Here is a 25,309-nt window from a genome sequence, read left to right as displayed (position 1 = left end):
CAAGAGGAAAAAAATAACTTTTATTACAAGAAAGAACTTTAAAAACATTATGAATCAACTGTACGTTTTACGACTCTATTACCGGTTCTCTCAGTCATTTCGTATCTAAACCTATCTACTGAAAGAGAACTAAGTAAATTATATCAACGTAAAATAATAGACCAGCTATTACTACCTTAGCCAGCTTTGGTTTCAATTGGATTAATTATATGTTAATCTTTCACTAAAATAGGAAAACTATTTACTTGACATCAACTGCAAATTTCTTTCTACAATGCTAGTCTTCGGAGAAATGTCATGCTTCAGAAAATGAAGCTAACTTAGTATGTTACAAATTTATGGTCTTGTCTTAAACCTTTCTTGCTCTGATGTTTCAATCATATGTTACGCTGTTCTTGCGGAATTCGCGCAGACAAAACTTAATCGTCCAAAAAGTAAGTATTCCAAGTGATATAAATATAAAATCTACACTTCTTTCTCCGTGTTATAAAAGTAAACGAAAATACCAGGATTTTCTGACTAACCTAGACAAGTACGTTTGATTATGTTTGTACATGAAGAGTCTCATTGGGAAATCTTAAGGGATTACTTTTTAAGACCAAATTTTACATGCCAAGTGTACTTGCTCCAGTCTAGAAGACAGCAACTTGTTGCTTTAAATTCGTTTGCCCGTGCATTGCATAATAGGAGCAACTTATACTGGCAACTTGATTAAAACACGAAATAATCAACACTTTTCTGTTAGCAGAGGTCTCTCTTCTTTTGCGTTCGCTTGGCTGACGAGTAAGAGAAAAGAAACCTCTGTCATGGGTCGAAACTCGCTTTGATCCAACCACCGCCCTCAATGTTGGACGGCACTGTTCAAACCGCATGCCCCATGTTTTGTTTGCTCACTGTGACTCCCGCGCATTCCTTTACAGTAATTCCGCTGTTGTAAAGTGAGTCCACACAACATGAAGTATCACGCAAGGATTCGGTCGCTAAGAAACCGCCGCGCATGCTCAACACCGTGAGTTTCGACTCATGGCAGAAGACTCTCTTCCTGTCAGCCCAGCGAACCCAAAAAGAAAAGAGACTTCTCCTAGCAGGGAGAATCAACATCATCTGTCTGTAAACAACGTATGTACACGAGGAAAAAGAACAAGTTCACATTAGTCCCATTTGTAAAGTACATGGAAACTTCAAAAGTTAAGCAACACCACCGATTTCAGGAAATCCCGTTGCTTGAGCACCATAACAGGGACCTTTAGATTCTAGCACGAGGAAGAGAACGAGAACGAGATTTGACTGCCCGTTTTAAGCGAAAATACCTAGAAAATTTATAACCCGGACGATTAATATTGTATTACTCTTTATTAGCAGCATAGGTAATTCAATTATTCTTATTGCTGGTAACTCGCTGAGCCTTTTCCTGATCGAAAAATGCCAAAACTGCTACCGACGATATATCAAGTTTTTCCGCCAAAATGAGGCTGGTTTGCGCGCGCTCACTGTTCTATGAGATAGAATCTAAAGCTCTGTAATGACACCATAACAACGTTAACACCAAATGTCCTTCGCAAACAAACAATACATATCTGAACCAACAATGCTTAATTGGAAAAAATGTTAACAGTACCTTCCTAGATAAATTGCAACATAAAATTTGCTTGTGCGGGCTTAGCTGTAACCTTGGGAGTGTTTTCGAAGGCCGCACCGTCGAAAACTTTTCGGCCATTTTTTAGAGGATATATTTACCCCCCTGTCTAAAAACGAAAATATGACACGAAACCTGAAAGTAAATCGCCCTTTCATTTCCTGAAAACGTTTTTAACAGACCACCTTTTAAGAATAAGTAAAATTTTGGTTTTACAAATGTACCTTAGAACCTGAAAGGTTTTCGACGCTTTATCTTAACAACCAACAGCAATCTTAAAATTAACCAGTATCATTGTACGGAAACGAAGTTTCTACAAAACGCCAGTAAGTACAGGTGAATTAATGTTTGTGAACAGGGTGTATTATGGTAACCTGGCTGCCTGACGATATAATAGGTAAGTGATTATCCATGTGGTAGGCAACTAGTTCTTGAACACTTGAAAACACTCGATCTCTGGTTCGAACCTGCAAAAAAACGCATGAATGATCACAGTCATCCCAACCGTTTCCTGTGCCTTCCATTAACTTCAACCGCAGTTCAATTATATGCCTTTCATATATTCTATATCCTACTGTAACCTCTTCCGAAATACAAAGCGAACTCGCAATTGACAGCTTCGGGGTTCTACGTAGGCAAGTAGCTGCGTTTATTGAGATGAGCTTTTGCTTAGAAAATTCGTGAGTTTATAACCGAATTTTACATTTGTCACTTTCTATACCACGTTCTTTTTCCTGGGAGCGGTATTTTTGTCAGGCATTTGAAGCTCGATCAAACTAGATTTAAAATAATTTTGCGATTCTATAATCGATTGTTGTGAGCAATTCAGAGTTTGACTCTACGCCGCTACTAAAATGAGTTTAAAAATGTTATTGTTGTTAATGATTGGCACTACAGAGAGACGATGTATAGTTAGTAGACTACGAGAAGAACCTTGCACTTATCTCGACAATTCACAGACTACGAGAAGTCCTTTACTTTTGCGCTGAATAGCATGATAGGCAAAATCAAGTTGGAGTACTCAGTCTGTACAGCATTACTAAAAAGAAACTTTTTGCTTTCTTCCACGCACAGCGCCTTCTCGCAAAGATTTATACTCGCGCGCACATCACTAACCTCTCCCCCCCCCCTCCAACCCTCTTCCACCTCCCCAATAAAATGAGGGACTAGTGTCAGTCAAGAAAATTCAGTGTTTCCCTTTCAAGTAAAGTTGACAAACATTTGGAACAAAACAAACCTTTCCCTCCGGATCAACCAGAAGCAAATGTTTTGGCTGTCCTTTCTGAACTCCAGACAGGACGTACTGACCAGCTTTGGACTTGCTTTCTCTCACCAAGAAGTCGCCCTCGTCTTCGAGTAGCAATTCAGCTTCGGCGCGAGACATGGGACCGTGGTACCACACCTCTGAATCCAAAGGCCCTAAAGAATCAAAGGAAGCCACAAATAACTTCATTACAAATTAACCCTCAGTATTCGTCTGGGCGTGATGCGAGAAATCTAGGGATAGATTTCATATCCACGTGAAACGAGTAAAAGATCCTTTGGAAACGAGGTTGTTGTCCTAGCTTTTTTCGCTCTTTCTTGCCGCTGGTGCTGTAATGGCTGTTACCAGACGACGACATGAAACAACACACAGAGTTTCATAAATTTGCCCAATTTCGTTATGTGTGGCCCTGGGGCCGGTTGTTCGAAGCCTGGTTAGCGCTATCCGTAGGTTAAGGTATCAAATCCTATACGTTTCCATGGTATTTAACGCTGGTTAGCGCTAACCATGCTTCGAGCAACCCGGGCCAGATCATGGACCAAGATTTTGTAAACGGGAACGCCTTTTGGTCTCCATGCAAAAGTTTCGGGCGTCGAATACCTGTATCTCCGCAATGATATTACCCTTCGAACTTTTGCCTCTTTTGTCTGTCCTGAATCATAAAACCGGGATTGTACGGTAAAGGTCTACGTGTCTTTCAGAAAGGCGGACTTGTTCCTTGTCCGGCCGATTCAAATGGCTGGCTACCACTGGAATCGCACAACAGCAATACAGTCTTGAGCTAAACGAAATCCCGTGTCCTGGATATCATACCATGGGATAAGTAAGAGATCCCAAGGAAACGAAGAATTGTTGTCCTTACTTTCATACTCTGCAGCTGATAGTGTTGCAGTTGGTACTTCGCTGTGCTCTTCCTTCTGCACTTTGGTCACAGCGTACGGTTTAGGGACCGGAGGTGGCTTTCTTGAGGAGGGTCGTGGAAATGACAACGGGGGAGGAGGGGGTGCCACGTTCTCATCAAATGTAGCCCACCCATCTTGACCTGCGTAAATAAATACGACGTTCATTCCATCACATTTACCACGATCACAAAGTGTTTCTATTTTAGGGAAAAAGAATAGCTAATATTAAGAGAAAGCTAACTAGCATCACTTTGCAGTGTTCGGTGGGAACAAAGAACGCAACGAGATGGAAAAAAGATGCTTTGGAACGCGCTTTTTTGTAAAAAATGGTCAACAACTTTGAGTTTGCGAGACATGTTTCGATCGATCATCGGTCACCTTCAGTAGCAAGAGTTCGTTACAGTGCAAATTTGAATTTATGTCAATGTTACAATTTGAACTTATATTAATACATTGCCGTTAGAATTTTAAACTGCCGTTAAAAGTTACAATACTAAGTGCAAACAATCCAATAATGCGCAAACAGTGTATCAAAAGAAAAACAAACTAAACTTGGCAACTCGACAATAAAAAATTCAAAGTGCTTAATTCACTTGTGCAACATCCCGATGCATTTTGACGCACATTCGTGAGCATCTGAGAAGGGACAGGAGTTCTCACATTTTCCAACATTTGCAACTCTCTGAGGAATGTCGCAGGCTCTGTTCTGAGAGCTGCTTCTCCATTTTAGGCAGCTCATGCATGTCCGCTGGGAAAATCCCAGTCTAAATAGGTAGCTAAAACATGCAGAGCTAACTCTATCTTTTTAGCTACCGGTACATCGATGTTTTAATGTTAGTTTTAATGTAAGTTTTGCGTTGTTGTTGTTGTTGTTGTAATTTCCTATCACAGTCTTATCTAGCAACAGAACGGGAACGTTAGTGAAGACGTCGCGCGCAGCAAAAATACCCAATGAGAATTCTGAATATAGAAGATACCACCATCTACTGTATTAAGTCAAAAAAGACACTGGGTGATCGCTCTTTTAAAACGGCAGCTTCAGCAGTATGGAACGAATTGCAGAACAATATACGTAACGAAACTAATTTTAGCAAATTTAAATCTTCGCTTGAGACTTATTTTTTTCAATGTAACTTATAATTAGGATCTTATTAAATGCATACTTTACTCTTAATGTTATTAATGCATAGTTATACTAATTCTACTTTTTTGCGCGCCTTTGTAAGCAATTTATATTTCAGTTACACCATTTTTTTAACTTAATTATTTTTACCGCGCATTTGATTATATTCATATAGATATTTGCGCATTACAAATGTTTAAACTAATTAATAATTAATTACAGAGTGGATTCTACTCTATTTTGAATATTCATTGGTCTTTTTTCCGCGCGCGCCGTCGCAAATGACGTTTCCTAAATAAACCTAATAGGGAGCTTAAGCACGCACATTTTTGCGACGCGGACGGCAAGCGGAAGTGAGGTATTTCCCTTTTTAAATTGTCTTCACACAACCACATTTATATCGCTAAGTATCTTTTCACTATTAGATACCCTAAGTTTCAAAAGCTGGGAGACCGGTTTCCTGGCGTGCGAAATATTCACTTCTGGTTGCCGTCCGCGTCTCAAAAACGCGTGTGCTTAGGCTCCCTCCCACTGAACATGTTGCAGATCTTAAAAGAAGAAAATGCTACCGTAATGTCTAAATCAACGCAAAAACGCTTAACTGGTTTACGTAATCTACTCTGGGCTTCTGTAGAAAAGGAAACCTACATAAGGTAACTTAAAATACTTCAATGAAACAGAGGATTGAACCGGCTTGGTTGCCATTATTTGAGGGAGTCTGGGCTCCAATAATACACTACTAAATACGTTCTTAAATAGATATGAAGGGGAAAAGGTTTTTGCGTAAAAGGAAAGTGAGGCTCTTAATGTCATTGCGAAAGCCAGTCCAAGTGTTGTTGATTTTAAAGGTTCTATCAATAAGTGTTTTAACAAGGTCAATTTTGTACGATGGAGCGGTGAAACTAAAGTAATTAGTTAGAAGACCCGTGAGCTTTTTCTTGCGAAAAAGCGTGGTTGTAGGACCCTTGTGAATGGTTATGAATAAAGACATGCAAAAAAGGTATTTTATGGTCCACCTCTTTCTCCATGGTAAAACATATGTTAGGGTGCCTGGTGTTCATGAAATCAAAGAATAAAAGTGCTACTTGTTCCGTCTCAAATATGCAAAACGTGTCATCAACGTACAGTCGATAAAATTCGCTTTTTCATCAATATTTTCAGTTTACTCGTTCGTTCCATCGTTGGCTAGTTTGACACTTACATAATGTAATTTTAGTTAAATACTGTACCTTAAAACTACTCTATTCACATGCAATTAAATTATAGAACAGCAAGTACCTGAGCCACTATTTGGAGCCAACGGATTATCGTAAGGACTTTCAGTTGAATGGTGCTCCAAGCTGTCAACTCTCTGAGGAACTAAAGGCGTTGCCAACGGATTTTCAAAGAATGCTGAATTATCAGGGTTCTCAAAATTCGCCCCAGCGGCGAATTTTATGCTGTCAGCGTAACTGATACCATTTCTGTTAGCAGAGGCACCTGTGAGTTCTGTCGGATTGTCATAAACACCTGAAACTGGGAAAATGAATTGGAAGTCATTTCCACGATACAAAGATTTCAGTCTGTGGTTGTGTTTAGGCCAGCAATTAAAAATGACCGGCACGGCTTCTGCTTTAGATTGTTATTGAAGTCTTTACACTTTATTGTATCGCACAGCTGCGAAATAAACGAGTACCACAAAAAGCGTTGCCTACCAATTTAGCATCGTGTTTAAAAAGTGAAACGGGATTTGAAAACGGCAGGGGATAAAAATTCTTCTCTTCTGAATTGTCTTGCTCCTTTGATAAATTGCTTGATATCTAAAGCTAACTGGCAAAAATGCGATAAGATCACACAAGTTTCTTCCATTTTGGCAAAATGCAAAATTCAGTTCGACGTTTGCATTCTGCGGTAAACGCGACGCAAGATCTCTCTTATCTCATCACAGGTACCCCAGCCTATTTGTCAAAATGTAGGGTCTATATGGGGATAAAGGCCACTTGGGATAATACCATAATATTCTTTGTTTGTCCCCCTCAAATTTTTCATAAGCATTGTTTTTGTGATCACTTGGGACCATTGTAAGTCCCAAGAGAAACTGGAAACAATGCTTATGCAAAATTTGGGGGTACAAACAAGGAGTATTATGGTATTTTCTGAAGTGGACTATACAGGACATACGGAGCGGAAATCAAGCCTCGCAATTTGTAAGAAATGGCGAATAAAAAACCTACTACATGGCTTGTTGCAGCGGCCTTACAACGTACACGGAGTTTCGAAAAGTAAGGTCCACTTCACCTTCTATACAAGGAAAACGGAAAGGTAGGAAGCTGACAACGCCATCTTGGCCCAATCGAGCCAAATCCAGAGCGATTTTTTTCCACGAAAGCCGAATCCAATCGGTAAATAAACACACGAGGGTCGTTGAATAGGAGATTCCCGAAGCCCTGAAACCACTAAATCCTCTTCAGCTAGCTGAGCGAAGACAGCAGGCTCCGTGAAACTCGTATAACGACCTTCCAAACAGCCGCGGGGCTCACATCTTGGTTAGCTGGAAAACGACGGTTACACTTGGGGCGCCTGGCGACGAGTAACCTATTTCTCTGGCCAATGACAGTCCCTAACTCGTGATTTTGTTCGCAAATTCCTTACACATTTCTAGGCTTGATTTTCGCTCTATATGTGTCCTGCATTTTCCCATATAAACCTTACATTTTCACAAATAGGTGACCTGTGATCTCATGTGATCCCGTCTCACGACAGAGCTTGCCTATAGAAATGCAAAGAAATGGTTCAAAATTAAAAGCGGAGAAAAAAAACGTTGCTCTTATCCACGCCATTTGCTTTCCTAGTGGAACAATAAATTTTCCATACCAATGGTTACTGAGGGGATAAAGGCGAAGGCGAGTTTGCTCGAATCTAATCGACAGATTTATTACCACATCGATAATATATTATTCATACATCACATTATATTGACCCATCCCCGCAGGATTTCGGAGTTAATTTACAAATTATGTAAGGAATTGGAAGATTGAGATGTCAAATGCAATAAAATTGTTTTAAATCCAACCACTAAATGGAGCCCTATGATGTGCAGATGGACATCCCAAGATATTCTTGTAACATATGACTTATGACCACTTATAAAACAAAGTCAAAAAGAGAGCAGGAAGGCTGTTGCCTTTGTCCTATGCCAATGCGCGGTTTTCACGTTACGTCATCGCCGTCATGGACGAAAACAAAAGATCTCTCATTGGCTCCTTTTGTTCGTCCACCAGCAATTTCAAATTGTACCAATGTTATCTGTCTGTCTAGAGTTTGGTGGCGAACGACCTGTTCCTTCTTTGTTCAGGGTTATGCAACCTCTATAATATGGTACAGTATGAAATAGCTATGCAATACTTTATCGAGATCCATCAGAGTTTTCACTTTTCATACATTTAGGAGTTTTTGTACTTGAAGGAGAGCTCTTGAAGTAGTTCTGTAAATCAAGTGTATTTTGTGTCTCTTCTATCTAGTCGCTAAATGAGGTGTTATCTCCTATACAACAATCTTATTTGTAGATAATGTGTAGTTACAAATTACTTTGTTGTTGTGGTTGTGTTACTGCAATCGATTTATTAGACCCCAATTCAACTTGAATAGAGCATTAACACTTACCTCCGTGACCTGTATTACGTCTGTTTAATTGGTTCACAGGAGCCTCATAGCCCACATGTGTTCCTTTAGGGACATCATAGCCATGGCCGTGGAGGCCCTTGTTGGGGTTGTCATAGTCACCAAGTTCTCGTGTCGTAGTGGTTCTCAGAGCCATGTAACCAGGTCGCTCAACTTCAGCGGACTGATATATATTTGGTGGCTAGAAAAGCAAACCAGTGAATTTATGTGAGCAGTGATTGGGCTACATGAAGTAATCAGAGGGTATGCCCAAACTTAAATAATTAAATAATTCAAACAATTTCCCGAGCCTTTAAGCGAGGGAAATTACTTGATTTTGGACAAAACGCAAGTGAAATTATTCCCTAATTTCACGGGTATACCATTTGATTAGCTATTAATATAATGGGTGACAAATTATTAATTTTCAAACCTGGACGCCATTTTAGCACTATATGAACAGTTGCCATGGCAACAATCTAATTTCACATGTGAAATATAAATTAACCCTGAAATTTCGTGCCAAAATTAAGGAGTAATTTGTCACCCATGTTATTAATAAATAAATCTCTGCATTTGTTTACTGGGCTAAAAATTTACCATCCCCTCTGCAGCAATTAAGAGAATGCAAACTTTCAACACTCCTGTCCAAGCAAAATGCAAGGAGAATGTCAACTGAACCTAATTTGAGTCCTTAGAGTGAGACTTATAGATTTTACTCTGTCTAACGCCAGAGGGACCCGCTTCAGGGATGAATGGGTAGACACACTCAAAAACGTTAATGGCCTACATACAGGGTACATGTATAAGTTCTATACATTTCCTGAAGCTAAATGATAGAGCATCGTTTCGAGTTTCTCTTGGGACTTAGAAATTGTTGTTAATCAATGTTAGTCATCATCAAATTGCAACCCAATTTCTGACAAAAAGAACTGTGTAAAACCAGCAATAAATTTGTAATTATTGTTCTTCGAGTTTATCATCAAATTGCAACCCAAATTCTGGCAAAAAAAGTGTATAAAGCCAGCAATAAATTTGTAATTATTGTTCTTCGAGTTCATCATCAAATTGCAACCCAATTTCTGGCAAAAAGAAGTGTGTAAAACCAGCAATGAATATGTAATTATTGTTCTTCGAGTTCATCATCAAATTGCAACCCAATTTCTGGCAAAAAGAAGTGTGTAAAACCAGCAATGAATATGTCATTATTGTTCTTCGAGTTCATCATCAAATTGCAACTCAATTCTGGCAAAAAAAGTGTATAAAACCAGCAATAAATTTGTAATTATTGTTCTTCGAGTTCATCATCAAATTGCAACCCAATTTCTGGCAAAAAGAAGTGTGTAAAACCAGCAATGAATATGTAATTATTGTTCTTCGAGTTCATCATCAAATTGCAACCCAATTTCTGGCAAAAAGAAGTGTGTAAAACCAGCAATAAATATGTAATTATTGTTCCTCGAGTTCATCATCAAATTGCAACCCAATTTCTGTCAAAGAAAGTGCTTAAAACCAGCAATAAATTTGGAAGGGATTTGCACAAAACTTGAGAGGAAGCTGGATGAGAAGAAGTTCTTTGAGTTCCTCATTCTTTTTTATTGCTATCACCTCTTGTCTACAACTTGTGACAGTTGCTTTAATGGACACTTTAACGGACACTGTCAGTGGGAACCATTTTGTCTGCCATTCCATCATTGTCAAGAAAAATTTACAGATGAAGGAATCATTCAATCCACCTACATCCACCACCTTCAGGATGTGGGGGCCACCTACCTGAACCATTTTGCCATCATCCTTTGGTTCTTCATATTCCATGTCATAGACATGATCCTCATTTCCAAATATTGACTCTGAAAATCTAACAAAGACATTTACTTACTATGCCAGCAATGTTTAGTAATTGAGAACAATCTCTAAAATATCATATTGTGATAGTGGCAAAATGTGCACATGTACTACATTATTTAACAGCGATTTGCAAAAAAACCTAAATATTTTTCAAGAAACATTATTTCGCTGTAGACTGGATAATTTGTCCAAATATATTGTTTGGATCTTACAATAATAATAATAATAATAATAATAATAATAATAATAATAATAATAATAATAATAATAATAATAATAATAATAATAATGTTGATCTGTTGATCTGTGGGAACAGGCATGGCTCAGTTGGTTAGTAAGTGGCTTTCAGCGCAAGAGGTGCCCAGTTCGATTCTCGGTGACTTCAATGTCTGTTTCGACTTTCCTCTGCTCCTTGTAGCTATAGCTTTAAATACCCTTAAAACGAAGCACTGACAGAGGGAGGGGGGTGTAAAGGGCGCACCGTCGGCTTCCATTGATACCAGTTTCGTAACTGAAGGAACTACCGACGTTAACTAAAGTGCCTTTACTTTATGTAAAACAACACACACAGATGACAACATCATCATTCAACACTCTCAACTGGAACAAGTTACGGTATTTGTTCTGGAAAAAAGTACGTGTGCTGTTTTTGGTGTGTCAGTTTGCTTGAGTAAATCAACCAACTTTTCAAAACCTTAATCTTGGGCCCTACATTGAAATACACCCCCAAAGAACTTCAAAGTTTAGTTATAGAAGTCATAATACAGTAACTTACCTTTCAGGAACTTCTGTAGCAAGTGGTGGATTCTGTAAAAACAACTTAAAGCGAATCTCAAAAGCTTGTCCAATAGTGTTGATGACATCATACGCTAATCCTCCACCACAGTCAACAACAAAGCAAGCTGTGAAAAACCATTCATACCATCATCATCTTCATCATCATCATTATAACTTTAACAAGACCTTTGTAAATCCAACAAAAAAAGTAGTTTTGTTCAACCTAAGAACCAAGGTCTTTCTCCTTAGCTATCCTTTCATTCAGAGAGAGAGAGACATTGGTTGGACCTAGCCATGCAACCAATTAACAATTTCTTGTAAGGGCAAAGAAGGGACAGTCCTACAATGAAGTGCTGCATGAGTGTACATGTATCTTGTTAGAAGTAAACTATAAAAAACTAGCCAAGAATGAATAAACTATAAGTTCTTCAGTTACATACATGTAACTGAAGAACTTAAGCACAGTTTACTTCTAAAAAGCTACACTCATGCAGCACTTCATTGTTGCCTAATAAGTTGAGGACTTTAATATCAGATTCAAAATCATGTATTTGCCCCCACAATTATTCATTCTTGGCTAGTTTTAACCAAGTCCCCATTATTTCATTTTTGCGTTTGACTTACAACAGCTCATTGCAGAATCTAGGAGTCCTTTCTTCCTCAGAACGAGAGTAATAAATTATTACTATTAAACATGACAAAAAAACAAATACAGTAAGCCACTGTTTTTGGAAAGAGCGGTTCAAAAGCAATAGATTTCACACTATAGTTACAATGTAGGTAACACAGATATGAAAGCATGTGATCAAACCTCTTCCATTGACTTGATCTTTGGCTACATATCCTATCATATCAATGCAGTCCTACCAAAAACATTACATGTATTTTTGTAACAGTGTGAACTGTGTAGGAGTGACATCAAAGTTAAGGGTCATTATGTTAGCAGTCTTCTATCCTAAATGTAGATTGTAAACAGAGGTTCCCAGACAAGTGTATATCAACCAGTATAACAATCCTCTCCTGGTGTGTGAAATAATCTCGTTATTGAAATGGGTTCCTCATGCCAATGCCATAAAATAAGTTCACATTTGTTTACAATAATTATTGAAAGATTTCAATATTTTGACATGTTTCCGTATGTTTAGTTTCTATAATGTTTTAAATTCATTGTTAAGAATGTGTAAAAATAAGGAACACCAGTTGACTGTTGACTTTGACTGATGAGAGTTGAAATGTTGATCTTGCTGGCTCAAACTGTTTTTCTTTTTTTTTCACAGTTTTATTTATGCTTGTAATGGATGGATCACAATACAAATTTAATTGCGATTTTGAGATGCCAAACTGCATATATTGGCGGTTAATTGGAAGAAAATATATTCTCGTATTGGGCCCCATTGCTTTGTGAATATGATCTAATAATATTTTCTCCTACCAAGCTGCCAACATAATGCAGCATTGGCATCTCAAAATCGCAAATATTTGCAGATTAATATAATTACTATGACCCATTTCATATAAAAGGAACCTTAAAACACATGTAGCAGTCAGCAAGTGATAATCTTATTCAAACATTACATAGCGTTTATTAATATTGAAAATTTGACCTCTCGCCTTAGGAGACATTGAGAATATAATTAAGTTGATACAAATGAGGCCATAAAATAATAATGTTGTTTGTACAATTGGAAAATTACATGTACTTAAGTTAGTACTCAAAGAATATATAGAGTATTTTCAGATATAAACATAACTAATAATTTATACTGTAACAATTTCAATATTCAGTGCTGATATCTTGGCTGAAAAATAATTATTATACAATGATTGACAGAATGATGCTAATGGAGCCACAGGTGTAAACAAAGATTCCCCTACATGTAAATGCATAATGGTGAAACCCTCCACTGTCTCCTTAACACACAACCCTCTCCTCCCTCTTGGAATCTCCAAAAAACTTTGACAGTGATTCTGTCAGCCATTCCATGCATGAATAATTTTTATATTATGATATCATGAACAAAAGAAAATACTGATTAGAAGACTTCTAAATACCTTTTCGCCCCCACTAGCGAAAGAAATTCCTTGCATGTCATGATTGACAATTAATCTTCCACTTTCGATACTTGTTAACTTGATCCCAGCTGATGACAAAGTCATATTTACATTCGCACCAGTGTCACTCATCGAAGGAACTTCTGAAATTATTTGAAAAAAACTCAAAAGGTCAGCACTAACAAATGAAAAAGTCTAATCATTCCCTCCCAAGATTGGCACTTTCAGATTATTTTGTCTGTCAAATGGCAGACAATTTTGCAGTACAGGCCGCTTCCAAGATCAAAGGGTTTAAAGCATAAGTCAGTTTAATTCTAACAGGAACACAGAATCTATCTGCAGACAAATTTAAAATGAACTCAGTACTTTTCATGTCATGCTTTTACGTAACAGCGATAATAACATATTATTCAGACAAATTTGGCATTGAGCAATAACCCTTGAGAAAGGTGCAAGACAGTGCAGAGTATGACATACACTGTAACCATGGGAACACCTTTGGTCCCAGTCTCTTTTGGTTTTAACTGAAATACAATTCATGTACGTACATGTATCTAAATTTCCTCTCAAATCAGGCAACACAGACAGTGCTGCTCAAAACAAACATAGAGTCCATGCTGCCGTATCTCTCCTAATCAACTCATTGACAGTGGATAATGTTTGGTTGAGACCAAAAAATGAGGACATCTGTTTTGCACACAAATCGATCTGGAAGCAAGCTGTTGACATGGCATTTAATGCACAATGGGTGTCATTTTGCACATTGCCTGATGTACATTACTGGTGCCAAGTTTGAAGAGAACTGCTTTAATATTTCTGAGAACATTCTATGTCTCGGGTTTGCATAACTGGTTCGAATTCTCCCATCTCCCCCTCGTGTTTAGATGAGGCTATGGAAACACGGAAAACGTCCTCTATTGCTTAATTTGTGATTTGCTTTCCTTTGGAACCACTGATGACGTCATCAGTTTTTACACAAAAACTTTAATACCTCCAAAATGATTGGAGATTATTTCAAAAATGAAAACACCATGTTTCTTTTCATTAAAAAGTCTTTTGAATAAGCTTTAGTTACAGTACCGCTCAGAATTAACCTAACAGGGAACGCTGAACGGAACGCGTTACATATTCGTTCAATTTCCGTTCTCTTATCCGTTCTTTATCCGTTCTATACCCGTTCCAAATCCGTTCCAGCTCTGTTCTCTTTTGTTCCATTGGACGCGTTCCATGCAACGCATTTACAAGAAAAAGAACGCGTTCCTTTGAACGCGTTCACAAAAACCGGTAACATTCACTGCGAGATGAAGATGGGAGTGTAACTTCGTCAAGCAGTTAGTCTTTTCCTAAAACGAGGTTTTTGCGCTAGAGATATAATAAAAAAACAGTTAAATTATTGCAGTGATCAGTAAGATTTCTTTTTCAATGGTGCAAAAATATAATATTTGATTGTATACAAAAAGTGAGCAAAACAAGGACAAAAGACGACTTACGTATAAATTTGGCCTTGCGCACGGTATTGGTTGTCAAACGCTTACCGACAATACCCGAAGTTTATCTGTTATTTCTTTGTTACAAAGTATTTATCTGGAATAATACCGAAAATAAAAGCTTGTCTATTATGTCTGCTGTTTATTTTGATACTTTCCTTGTGTTGATTTTGCTTTGTTAGCGGACAGCACAGAGACAAAGTTGGTGGAATCCGAAAATTTTTCGTTGGACGTGTTACATTTTGATCCGAAACATCGCACTTTTAATTTCGTTTCTATCGTTTGTATCGCTTTAACCTTTCTATCGTTCGTTTGGTTCGCGGCAGCTATCGTTTGAAAGAATGGAAAAAAAAAAAGGTTTAAAGCGTTTTAAAGGTTTCGAAGGTTTAAAGTTTGTACTTTGCGTGAGAGAATTAGTCACGTATTGTGTAAAAATTGTCACGTGCTAGGCAACCAAACTTGTTTAGTGAAGCAGAACGAGCCAGTTGTTTTGTTTGCGCGCATTTCACGGCTAGTGGAATTTTTACGTCTATTTTCGGTTATGTACAAAAGAAATATCTTAAAGGAACGATTAAAGTGAAGGAAACCCAGTGTTTTACAAACGATTCAAACCGAACGAACCAAACCACAGATCAAACGATAAATTTTTGGCGTGATGGTTAAAAATTTAGTGCAAAAACTAGTCGCGTAACGCTAGTTCTGGTTCTACAACTCTAAAGTACTCATTGTCTGTGGATGAACGGTATTATCCAACTAATGTGTACGTAAATTTTCAAGCCTCTTTGGCCATATTGAGAAAAATAAAATATTTACACGTTCATCTCAATCGCGTTCACTGCAGCTGTTTTTCTCGCTGATTTGAAGTGCGGGGTTTTTTGTTTTGTTCTTAATTGAAAACAGAAAGATGTTTTGAAGCTTTCTCTTTACCAGCTAAATGCACATGAAATGTACTTTCCATCTCGGTTTTCAGATTATTACAGTTTCCCAATTGTAGTCTTAAAATCAAGCGCTTAATTTAGCGGCCTTGAACACCAATCACTTTTTTAACCGGGCCGGGTGTCAAGCGACACGCGCCTAATGCTAACAAATGTGGATTTCACAAAGTACACGTAAATCTCGCTAAGCGGGGACGTTCTCTAGAACGCGTTCCTGCAGATGAGAACGTGTTCTAGAGAACAGGTTAAAGAGAACTTGTTTGTTCCATATCCGTTCTGCCTCCGTTCCAAATCCGTTCTGTTGCTGTTCCATTTCTCGTTCAAGTTTCGTTCTGATTGCGTTCATGAACGCGTTCCATGTTAGGTTAATTCTGAGCGGTACTGTATTTCATAGGCACTTTTACTATAAAGCAGTGAACTTTGTAACAATTAAGGCTTTCATTAGTAAAAAAGGATTTTACAATGTTCCTTTTATCAGGCAAAATTCCAGGCAAAGTCGTACAAGTCATGTATAACAGAGTTGTGTCACAACTTTTGCTTTTCTAGAAATAATTTATGTAAATGCAAATTGGTTGTGTTCTGTTGGAATGGTCTACACTAAAATGTATATTTACATGTACCGGTATCTATTATCGATGGTTTGGCATCCAAGAAATAAAAGCAAATGCAAATAATTATCATGCCATGTTTGTTCACTGTGTGACAACTGAATTCAGTGAAGCGTCGCCAGGAACACTAGCTGTCGGCGGTTCAAGCACTCACACCTGTAGATATTTAACAATTATCCTGTGAATCGTGCGAATATCGCCTGATACTTAGCGGACGAGGACATTGGCCAAGTTGGCTAAAATCAGGCGATATTCCACAAGATTGAGCAGGATAATTGTTATATTATTCAACCCGTTGATGACATTAGCACAATTTTCTACATTTGTTGGAAAAAAAAGTTGGAAAGACACAAGTTACATATATTATTTTAACAAATGACAATATTATTCCATGAGCATGCATTGGATATGAGATGGTAAATAGCTAATGAGGCATGTAGCGCCAAGTTGGCTATAACCAGTCTCATATCCAACAAGCGCGAACGGAATAATTGTTTTATTAAATTCTTAAACTCCAAAAATTTGGAAGTACGAAATACAAGCGAAAAATGAGAGAAAATCCGAGCGAAATCGAAAAAAATTGATGAAGATGCGATGTTGTGGTCAGACAGACGTAGTCTCATCACAAAAACATTTCTTGCCTTTTTGCGTACTTGTAAACGTCGGAATTGATCCGAAGTTTCTACAAAAACAAAGTGTTTTTTTCATTTTTGGCTTTATTCAGAGAGAAATTTCACTTTCCAGCGAAAACGTTTTTATCTTAGCAACGCTTAGTGCAATCATTTACCATATAAGGTCAAACTAACGTATATGAGCTGATAACCGATATTGAGTGAACCAATCAGAGCACGCAAAATGCATTATCTGAGGTTGATAATTTAATAATGCAGGATATACATTGAGTATGCACGACGAATATTTGGACCATATTTGGACATTGTCACATCTGTGTTGAATGATAAACACTGACATACAGTATACTGTTTTTTTCTCTGCAATAAACCAAACATACAGTCATGTATTATCAAGATTAACATGACATTTTAAAGCTGAAAGAGAATTTTCAATTAAAAAACCTGGTGCATGCACGTCTGTGACAGTTTCCCTTTAAAGTGTCCCAACCAGACATCACTCCAACAGCATTTTCTTATTTTGTCATAATTATACATGTAGGTTGTAACTCCTAATCATTAGCAGACATTTTGTACACATGATGTTTACAGCCCATTGTCATCGACAATGGTATTCAAGCTACACCAGCCCAATTTTAAAGGACGATCAAGCAAAACCAACTAAAACCGGTTTTCTAAACTACTATTTAACCTACGAGGCAGCCAACATTGACAAGTAAAATCATCTGGCGTTAGACAGAGTAAAATATACAAGTGCCACTCTTGGGAGGGAAAATGATTTAAGGGGACATAGTTTTGAGTGTACAGTAACAGTACCTAATATTGGACACAGATGTTGTTAACTCTTTAACCCCCAAGGCAGCCCACACTGACAAGTAAAATCATCTGATATTAGCCAAAGTAAAAAATAACATAATATTATTATTATATTGGTAAACTGGTGCAATATGAAATGGAGAATTCTGATTAGTTCTCTGAGCAGTCCAATTATGCAATACGGACTGCCATTATAAAGATAAACTGGTCATGAAGCAGAGACGGTATAGGTTGCCGAACTGTTCCCATTTTCTCTTTTCATTTTCTCGGACATAGAAAGAAAAATACGAGAAATGTTAACTTTTTCATTTCCTAGTCATGTTGGGGTTCCAGTGCTAATTTTACTTTCCCAGAACCATTAACAGAAGCAGGTGAAGAGGCAAAATTCAAGGAATAGAAAACCCTGCTTAATCAGTCCATACTGGGAAAATGTTGGCTTTGTTCCCTTTTTTCCAAGTTTAATTGGACCTCACCTGACAATAAACTTGCAAAAAGAGGAACTTGACCAATATTTTCCCAGTACGGGCCCCACACAAGGGAATTAAGGCTTAAGGCAAGAAAAATACAGACCAACCTCATTAACCAAAAGCAGTTGACTCCAATAGAGCACAAACAACAATAAAGCAAGGGATTTTACCTGCCAGAAGTTTCTGTATGTTCTTCCCAGCCTATTCCAAATTAAAGCATTAAAACTTTAATGTTAATTGCAGCAAGGCTACATGCTGATAAGAAAAATCAATGTATTAAGACGGTTATATTGACAGCTCCTTCACAACTGCATGCACTCATGTAATGTTTGCCTTTTTTTTACATTTGCGAAGTTTCAAACTTAATGAATAAGCTCAACGGAGGAGGAGACTGACTTACTTTACTTAACACCATACACTGTATGCATTTGGGTTGTTTTAGGAACTGCACTTACATGTACATGTATGTTTTGCTTTATATTCACCGCCAAGCGTGGTGAATATAGCATCATAATGAGGAATCTCTCAACCAATCAAATTGCTGGAAACTCTTTGTTTAGCTCTGAAATTATAGTTATTTTCTAATAATAATCTTTATAATTATTAATATTCTTGACTTTCTGTGAACAGAACAACGAGGAGATGGAATTGAATTCTGCAGGTGAGACACTGCTTATAGCCTCAACCCTGGACCTGGTGCTTAGAGACTTGCACATGTAGCATCTTCTAGAGAATTTGGGTCATCCAGACGACTGTACAGGTCTGCATTCCCTCCAACACATCCACAATCCCAAGATCTTTTCTTCCAACCAACCACCAATGGCAGAATCTTTGTCAACAGCCGATGCAACTTCCTGATTTCCTTTACCAGAGGAGAAGTTGTGCATAAATCAGGGACCATTTTGGAATAAGGTGTATGCTGCAGTGTATGTTTTGGAATTCTGGTGCTCACTAGATTATTGTTTGAAACAAGTCTTCAATTGATACCTGAAAAACCATCTCAACTACCTAAATGCTCATACCTTGTGCTTTACAGTAACATACAGAAAAATCAGTCCGAGGGATCCACTACAAATAGAGAAATCACTCCTAAAAACAGTCGCTACCCTTTTTCTGTTACGCAATTAAGTCATAATAATTATTTTTCAAGACCACTTCTTTCGATGTTGCTCCTGATCCAACGAAAGCACAACTGGGTTCCAACCAAGCATTTTCTGAATGCTCACAGGTTACTGGTAGTTAATTCTCCTTGTGCCAGGAGGCACACAAAGCCCAAACATCTTCCCTCCACTGCTGGTGGTTGTTTGCTGCCTGCCTCACTCTTGCCTATGTGTTCCATCCTTGTCTGTCCCTCTCCTTCTCTAAAGTGCAACGCCAGGTAGTTTTGGGTTTGCCTCTGCTTCTCTTCCCCTCTGGCTTCCATCCAAGGGCAACAGCACAGTCGCTGTTTGCTTCTTTCCACAGGACATGTCCAATCCAGCACCAACTCCTACTTCTCAACTCCTCACTTATTGGGTTTACTCCTGCCATCTCCAGCACTTCCTTGTTTGGCACATGCTGCTGCCATCTGATGCGGAAGATTCTTCTGAGGCGCTTGGTCTGGAAGATATTAAGTTTCTTTTCCTCTCCCTTTGTCACCTTCCATGTTTCACAGCCATAGAGAAGCACTGAAAGCACTAACGTCTTGAAAAGAGCTGCCTTTGTCTTTCTACTGAAGATGTTTCGTGTGCGCCAGATTTTGATGAGCCAGTTGAAACTTGCATATGTTGCAGGTCATTTTTTTCTTTAGGTAATAATTACAACCAAACTAGGTCATTTTGTTTCAACCTAGGTCATTTTATTTTAAACCAGGTTGAAATTTATAGTACATGTAGGAAGCATCAACAAAAACCGATCAATTATTAGTAAGTATGTGTAATATTGCTCTGTTGAACAAGACACCAAACACGCCAATACGGAGAAAGAACCGTATTTCATTTAACAAGACAATTCGATCTAAAATACAAAGAAATTGCATTGGCACTCCGCCTTACAAATGTTCAAAAGAAACAGAAAATTAATGCAAATAAACGAAACTAACTGAAAACTTACTTCTTGACTGTCTCCGTAATTGACGTATTAGTAGCAAACGGTCCGGTAAAACTTCAGCGAATCACTGGTTAGCAATTTCAATAACTGGTTAGCAAACGTGATGAACAACTGGTTAGCTTGGTTGTTTCTGCACAACTGAAAATCTTAGATTACGCGACTTTAAATCAAACGTTCTACGCATATAAATTCAAGTGGAGTGCGCGCACAACATTAAACGTAAACAGCGTGCGCGTTTAACCTTAACTAATAAAGACAAAGCTGAATGTTCAGCGACACAAATATAATAAATTAGTGGTTAGTAAATTGGTCCTAGAGGAAAGAGGATGAACTTAGTGAAGCTTAGATTTTCATGAGTATTTTATAAAACCCCAATTTGTAATAATCAAAGGCAAGTAAAAACAAAACTTTGAAAAGTCAGGAAAAAGGGTTTCATAATCTATTGATTAGAAGCCATTTTGTAGGCTCTTGTACATGTAAGTGTTATTTCTTTTGAATTATGAAATAAAATATTTGTTTCTTTTTTTTCAATTTTGCTGAGTCTGCTTGTACTGTGATAAATCCAAATTTTGTGATTATTTTGGCACAGTCCCCTTAAAGTTCTTCAATTTCAGCAACACATTTGGTTGAAGGGGCGTTTCCTTTTCCATTTTATTAATTTTCAGCGCCACATAATCCTGAAGTTCGAACTTCTTCCTTTTCTTCTTCCCTTTCTGGTGTATAACTGCAAAAGGCAGACTGCTGGCTGCCTGCAAATAGCGCTGATAAGCAGTATTTAAGCTAAACATCCATTTCAAACAGTGCTGATAAACAGTATTTAAGCCTCAGGAGCCATCTTCTAGTGGTTAGCTTTCAATAACTGTGATTCAGGGTTAGTCTGCAGTCCGTGGTCTGCAGTTGGCAAGTGTCAGACACCTCTCTTCTTTAATGTCAGGCTCATCCTGCCAATTTTTCAAATTATTCACCATTTTTCTGCTCTGCATGTGATGTCTTTTTAATTTCTTTTCTCCCAGAGATTCTGAAAACCACTTCATATGGCATGTTGCCAATTGTTCTGTGAATGGTTATGTGTTTTTTTATAAGCGGTTTCTCCAAGATGATGACACCAGTGGTTCGGAGACGAGTTCCTTTCTTTTATTAAACTGCAAAGGTTATCTTTTGTTGCTCTATTTGTCCGTGCCACCATTTTTTTTTTTCACTGTGGGAATGCTGTGTTTGTGGCGAAAATCAGTTTGTTATCATGACTAGAAATGATGCCTTGTTCCTGGTGTATTTTGCAGAGCGACGTAAATAAACTTCGTACAATATTTGACTATTAATTTCACTTTCAATTTCTTTTAATCTCAATTTATATCATTTACGCATGTGCGAAGTGGTGGTTGTTGTGAAGGCTTGGAAATAGCTTAACAAATTCAGTTGCTGATTCCATGGCTTAGCGGTTAATACAGAGGAGAAGTAATCTCGGATGTCCTACATGTATGGTGCGAGGGTTCGAATCCTTGGAGTGGCACAGAATGTTGTGAAAGTTCAAGGTAAGAGGCACAGTCCGTTGGTAGTAAGCAAGGACAGTAAGGGGGAAGGAGAGGGAGAGACGGTAAGTGGATGAAGAACGGAAGGCAAGGGAAAGGTGAAGAAAGGTGTTTTCTTTTTTATTCCCCCTAAAAATCCAGGCCCCATTTATTTTAATTACATCCCCAAAAAAAGGGTAACCCTTTTTTAAGACAGTTCATAATAACCTAGGTTGAAACAAAATGACCTAGTTTGGTTGCAAATTAACCTAAGGAAAACCATATGCCAGTGCTGTCCTCTTCTTGATGTCCACTGTTGCTCCTTAGTCACTTGCACCCCCAGGTAGGTGAAACTGTCCACTTCATCCACCATGCTCTCTCACTCTCAGTCCCTCATTATCCCTGCTGTTGACCTTCAATCACTTGCACTTCTGCCAGTTCTGAGCTTCAAGCTTACCCTGCCTGCATTCTCCTGCATGTTGTCTGCCCTTGATGTTAGTAGAAGCAGGTCATCTGTGTAGTCATTATGTCCTCCAGTAGCATTGTAAAGTCCCATCTGATACCTGTTCTCTCTCCGTCCAAAGTGTTCTTCATCACCCAGTCAATAGCCATGAGAAACAAAAATCCAGACATGCAACATCCCTGCTTCACGCCGGTGACCACCAGGAATCTCTCTCTTATTTCTCCTTCGTAGATCACTGCGCATGTGAATCTGTCATACACTGTCTTCACCAGTCTTATCAACTTCTCTGGAATCCCACATGCTTTCATGATTCTCCACAGGCTGTCTCTATGCACCGCTCACAACTTCCCCGGGCTATTTCCACAATTTCGTCATTGTAGCTTTCAGGATCACAAAAATATTAGCCTTTGACTGAGTTGCTACGTTTTTAGACACGCTGGGTCATATTGAACCAAGTCTTGAGTGCCAGTAAAAGCGTTAAGAACATCACAATCTTCTTCGCAAAGAAGCCATGATTTCTGTAAGCTTCACAAGGCTTGGTAACCTTTCCTACTACGAATGTGGGCAATTTTCAGGAAATTGAGAGACACATTAGCTCTGACCTTAAACTGAACAGTGGAGCAAAAAGCCAGTGTTTAGGGTGTCAATAGAATTAAAAGAGGAGATGCTAGCCTCCATGTGGTGAAAGCTTTCTGTTTTTACTTTTTATTTACCTCAAAATTGACTATCTGCAATGCAATGGATCATGGGTAAATAAAAGTTCAATTAAACAGACCAAACTTTAGTATTTTCTGAACAATTAGAATAAGCCAAAATAAGCAATTTTCACCTCAATAAACACAATTTCACAATTACAGTCCTGAATGGATACGGTGATCATGCTACTCATCATTCCCATCCTCAGACAACTTCATGTCATCAGGAACTTCCCTATACCACACATCATCACACTTCACACCATACTTTCGATAATTCAGCTCCCAGTACACTCTCAAACCCATCCAAACATGGCTCACCCAATACTCCCTCGGCAGCCAAACCAGTACAACCACTTGCCACATGCCAAATCGACTCCACCTCTGTGCCACACACTGTTCAATTTGGATGGATCTACATCCTCTTTCCCAATCGTGGCCACACAAAACCTTGTACACAAACATACTCCTCCATACTCTTCCCCAAATGATAACAACAGTGATAATAATAAGGTGATGGCTGGTGACTGGTGACCCATGATGACCCCAGCAAAATTCCAAAGCTGTGCTTCATAGAGCAAATGCAAAAATGACCGTGGTCAATGGGATAATAACAATAATAATAATAATAATAATAATAATAATAATAATAATAATAATAATAATAATAATAATAATAATAATTAATAATCAATAATCCAAAGATAAAAATACATATCTTAATTAAGTTACAAACTAATAGCAGTATGACAATTGAGCTAGATGAAATCATTTTGAATAAAAATACTAAATTTAAATTTATTCAAGCTACAAATGCCTTTTAATTTTAATTTTGGACTAGTTTTTTCAAGGGTAAAAAACAAATACCAGTACCTACCTTCTTTCTTCTTCCTAAATTATAGCCGGCAGCTTCTGAACATCTCAAGATAGCTTCCCTGAAATAATTATAGATATACGTATTGGATGAGCTTTCACTAAGCATGGGTTTTTGTTTGCTACTTTTTAAAAGTTCTTCCAGCAATGTACATGTAATAGGACAGCGATTTATATTTACAGTAAGCAACTTACAGCTGTATGACGTCAGCTGTGGCTATTTACACCGGAGATCAGCCTAATATCAGGCAACAATACTTTGTGAAAAATAACCAGTACTGCATGCAAAAACTGCTATCATAACTTGCTATTCAGCTGTCAAATTGTTCATAAGTATACAGTTCCCTTGTTAAACAACCTTTGCCGTTTTTGGGAGTTAGAGCAGCTTATACTTGCTTATTGACATTGTCCGCCTTAATTAACTCACTTTTCAACTCACTTTTAATACTTTCAATATTAAAGTTGTGTTTTTGAAGTCTGGTGAAAACGGCATCATCATATAAAGGGTCACAAAACATGTGTTAGCGTTTTTATACACAAGGTTTATTAAGACGACAAGAGCCAACAACGATTGTTCTTTAGTAGGGTATGACAGACAAATCCGACGATAGGGTAGGGCATATGAACACCACTTTGACCCGAGGGGGCAGGAATTTGAACGATCCAATCTTCAAAAGTTCAAATGCCCGGGTTTTGTGGGGGGGGGGGGGGGGTGGGGATGTTGAAGTGTCAAGTTGATCGGCCATTATGTTAAACAATTTAAAGAATAGAATTAGAGGAATAAGTTAAGCTTATAATTTTATTTATAGACGGTTACTGAAGTCTAACTACATTCTAAAAATAATATACTGTAAGCTTATATTTAGTTAACGAAATCCCAGAAATTATAACGTAACCGTACATTACTTCACATTTCTACTAGTTTAGGAGTAATAATGTGTATGTTGTTACCTTGTGACAAGTTGTCTCATGTCATATTGAAGAGTTCGCATCGACTTTAAAACTTGCAAGCAGCCAACATACTGCAGATTTAAGAACCCCACGGTGAGAATTAATTTGCAGTGTGAAAGCTTTCGATTGCAACATGAGGATCATTGATATATTGTACGTGTGGAATTTTGCGAAAGCGGTACGAAAAAAAAAAAAAGTTTTTTTAGAGAATGTCATAGTTCGAAAATAAGACTCTAACATCAACAATTCTGTAACAAGTGACAATCAGAAGGATTAAGTTTATAAAAGCTGAGATCAGTTGCTAAAAAAGGTCCGGAAACGATGTCCACTCACCCTGACTGCATAGCAAACGCCACCTTCCACCAAAGAATTGTCCGAATGAAGCCATCCTCGTGAAGGTTTATGCAAAAAACTTCCAGTTTTGGTCCATTCTGCGGAGGAATCGGACGCCTTCTTTTTGCCGAACATCTTTAATTATTGGTTTGCAATTGTAATTACATGTAAATCATTTGAGGATATTTCCACTTCCTTCAGCATACCCAGCC

The 25,309-nt window shown here is 38.0% G+C and overlaps 1 protein-coding gene across 1 annotated transcript; it reads right to left on the bottom strand.

Annotated features, from left to right (window-relative positions):
- On the bottom strand, window positions 1-25,309 carry LOC137992804 (SHC-transforming protein 1-like). Its single transcript, XM_068838324.1, has 13 exons — window positions 25,098-25,309; window positions 24,765-24,835; window positions 23,818-23,875; window positions 18,357-18,387; window positions 13,242-13,384; window positions 12,001-12,052; window positions 11,188-11,314; window positions 10,338-10,422; window positions 8,568-8,766; window positions 6,204-6,440; window positions 3,763-3,942; window positions 2,874-3,055; window positions 1-2,103 (listed from the first exon to the last, which is right to left on the bottom strand). Exons 1-13 carry the CDS (start codon window positions 25,230-25,232, stop codon window positions 1,978-1,980), a joined length of 1,626 nt encoding a protein of 541 aa, XP_068694425.1. The 5' UTR covers window positions 25,233-25,309; the 3' UTR covers window positions 1-1,977.

This window comes from Montipora foliosa, chromosome 2, assembly GCF_036669935.1.
Source record: "Montipora foliosa isolate CH-2021 chromosome 2, ASM3666993v2, whole genome shotgun sequence".
Taxonomy (NCBI): domain Eukaryota; kingdom Metazoa; phylum Cnidaria; class Anthozoa; order Scleractinia; family Acroporidae; genus Montipora; species Montipora foliosa.
This window is presented reverse-complemented; position numbering and strand designations above follow the sequence as displayed.

Coding starts and splice junctions, on each gene's coding strand:
- LOC137992804 (XM_068838324.1), bottom strand. CDS start 25,232: ATGTTCGGCAAAAAGAAGGCGTCCGATTCCTCCGCAGAATGGACCAAA. Junction 13,385..18,356: donor CATACAGAAACTTCTGGCAG/GTAAAATCCCTT, acceptor AAATAATTTCAG/AAGTTCCTTCGATGAGTGAC. Junction 10,423..11,187: donor GCTACAGAAGTTCCTGAAAG/GTAAGTTACTGT, acceptor TGTCTTTGTTAG/ATTTTCAGAGTCAATATTTG.